General features: G+C 64.0%; 2 protein-coding genes across 2 annotated transcripts in view; both read left to right on the forward strand.

Annotated features, from left to right (window-relative positions):
- Nucleotides 1–177: 177 nt before the first annotated feature.
- BDV37DRAFT_90811 (uncharacterized protein) lies at nt 178–1,643 on the forward strand. Its single transcript, XM_032091420.1, has one exon. The coding sequence runs from the start codon at nt 279–281 to the stop codon at nt 1,287–1,289; it is 1,011 nt and encodes a 336-aa protein (XP_031934176.1). The 5' UTR covers nt 178–278; the 3' UTR covers nt 1,290–1,643.
- Nucleotides 1,584–2,592, forward strand: part of BDV37DRAFT_267207 (uncharacterized protein) — a 1,916-nt gene continuing 907 nt past the window's right edge. The window contains exons 1-3 of the mRNA XM_032084004.1: nt 1,584–1,688; nt 1,747–2,003; nt 2,090–2,166. Of these exons, the coding sequence (XP_031934177.1) occupies nt 1,637–1,688; nt 1,747–2,003; nt 2,090–2,166 (386 nt within the window). The 5' untranslated portion in view covers nt 1,584–1,636. The remainder of the gene's footprint in view (nt 1,689–1,746; nt 2,004–2,089; nt 2,167–2,592) is intronic.

The following is a 2,592-nucleotide window of genomic DNA, read 5'->3' on the forward strand; positions in this document are numbered from 1 at the left end:
TCGTCTTTGTGCGGTCCGCGAGTGACTCGGTCGATATGGCCTATCGCATGGAAGCCAACGCACTCTACATCCATGAGAAGTGGCTTCATGTGCGGGGCGCCGATGGCCCGGCAACGGAAGGCGCCATCCGCTCGGAGCGCGACGTGTTTCTCTGCCAGCATCTGGCGGAAGAGCTGTACCGGCGTGCCGTGACGCTCATCGTCCACAAGACCGACGGGCCGCGCACGAGCCAGACAATCCAGCCGCTCCTTCAAGCGGCACATTGGAAATTGCACGAGATGCCACGCCGGATTGAGGTGTACGCCGCCGCCGCCGCCGACGGCACAAGAGCGACACAGGTCTCGTTCTACACGGGCCACAGCCTCCTGTTCACTAAGCTGTGCGGGACGCAAGTGTCGTATCTGGTCGTGCTACATGGGCCCAACTGCGTCGCCCAGTCGGTGGATCACCTGCTGTACGACCCCAGCCGGGACTGCTGTCTGTGCCCGCGGCAGGTGGTGCCCCTGAGCATGCGACGAGCTGTGTTCGAGGATCCGGGCCACGGGCCCTGGGTTCCCATGGTGGTGAAGATGTCGGTTCGCGACGGCCTTGTCGGCGCCATGTCCTCCCCAGGGGGGCATCATTGGCCGCTTCTTCCGAAAGCGCAGGACGGAGCGTTGGTGGCGATTGCGCCTCCTTCCCACTCTCCGTCGTCGGAGACTGCAGCTCCCCGCGGAACCGTCCCGGTGGATCGTCCGCCCACGGTCAGCGCTGCCTTGGATCCTGTGCTCACCACCCCGACGGCTGCCAGCCAAGAGGACCAAGAAACGATAGCCGCGTCGCAGCTGGCCGCTGGGCCGCTTGAACTGGAAACGGGCGCGCAGACGACCGCATCGGACACCGCATCAGACACGGCATCGGACACCGCAGCACCGGTCCCTCTCGTGTCAGTGGTGGAATGCCTCGCCCCCCACCCGGATGACAATCCCGAGTTCGCGTCTAATGCGCTGCCCTCGACCATCTCCCGGAATATGACCTCTGCGGATCGTGCGTGGTGGCAGACCTGGCCAGAACCACCCCGGGATGTCCAAACGTCACCGAGCGCGGCGGATCACAGCATTGGGCGCTGTCAGGTAAGTTCTCCCTTGTTATATCATGTCCTTCACCACCGGTGCCCTTCTTCCATATCATTCTTCCCTGTCCTTTCGATGAAGTCCAGACGGTTCTCCTCCCTCTCGCTGGATCTGCCCCGCCGTTTCCCTACGAACCCCTTGCTCTCCCGTTGCACACGAGGGGACACCGTGATTTAACAATCCTACAGGTCCAGGAATCACATCGGTCATGCGAGCCACCCCAGGGCCTCTCGAAAGGGCAATACGCTCGGGTCCAGCTCCGTGAGCCGGGCGGGGATGGCACCACGACCGGCCGGTACGTCCTCTACGTCCACGAGGTTCTGCCACCGACCCCATCGCATGGTCCGGGCGCCCGCCTCGTCGTCACGAAATACTCCTTCCTGGCCGACCGGTTAGCGTGGGAAGCCGGGCATTCAGACACTCAGGCCCAGGAGCTGCTCCTGCACTTCCGGGACGCTGCCCGGGTTGGCTATCCGGACGACGCGGAGATTATTGCCACCGACACCGTGGTCGCGGTGGATTCGATGGACACCGAGCCGGTTGGCCCGACCGTGTCGTATGTCGCACAGGTGCCTGGTAGGATCTCCGTTCCGTCCCATCCTTTGTCTTTGGCTGACTTGTCCCCGCTCAGCAGACCCGGCGAACGGCCTTTTCGTGCGGTATGGCATTCGTGAGGGGCCCCAGCGGGAGTGGTTGTTTCTGGCACCGCTGGCGTCTTCGCTCACGGGCCCGAGAGGCAGTGCCGCGTATCCGCGATTTACCCCGCTGCCCGTGGCCTCCGTCTTCGATCTCTCCCCCGACGACCTGCGCCTGTCGGTTGGCTTCCAGAAGGCGGGATATTGCGTGCAGGCCGCAGTCGGCTTTGCCGAAGACCGCCACCAGGCATGGAAGGTGAGTGCGCCCTTTCCCGTCGGTGTCCAGATCGATGGGCCCCTGAGGCCACTGTAAAGGCGGCGCTGACCCTGTGTTGTCAACAGACGCAACATCCCGATGCCACCGTCTACCCGGGCTGTGTTGCATCCGCCCTCGCGACGATGGACGACGACCTGTCCACGCAACCGGATGACAGAGGGCGCGATGTACCCCGCATTGTGACCATTAGTGGCGAGGGGTCTTTCGCTAAATCAGCCGCCGGGTGGCTCGACCCTAGCTCCTCGGGCTTCGATGGCATCAACAGTCTCTCCGGGGAGACACTGAGTCCGCTCCAACAGTGTGAGCTCGCGGCGCAGTCTCCAGGGCTGAGTCCGGACTTCATCGTGCTGACGATGTCCCGGTCGATCTTGACAGACCAGTCGTGGGGCTCACTGGCTCGCACCATGGGTCTTCTCCTCAAGCAAGGGTATGCGGTGGCGCTGCGGCCGGTCTCTCTGCCGGATCCGGGGCAGCGTGGCGAGCGATCGGTTCTCCTCCTCGCCGCCCCGGGCCGCACCGACCCACAGTGGATCGATGACACGCTTTCCGACCTGCGAATGGTGTCGGC

The sequence above is a fragment of the Aspergillus pseudonomiae genome (genome assembly GCF_009193645.1).
Source record: "Aspergillus pseudonomiae strain CBS 119388 unplaced genomic scaffold BDV37scaffold_228, whole genome shotgun sequence".
NCBI classification, from domain to species: Eukaryota; Fungi; Ascomycota; class Eurotiomycetes; order Eurotiales; family Aspergillaceae; genus Aspergillus; species Aspergillus pseudonomiae.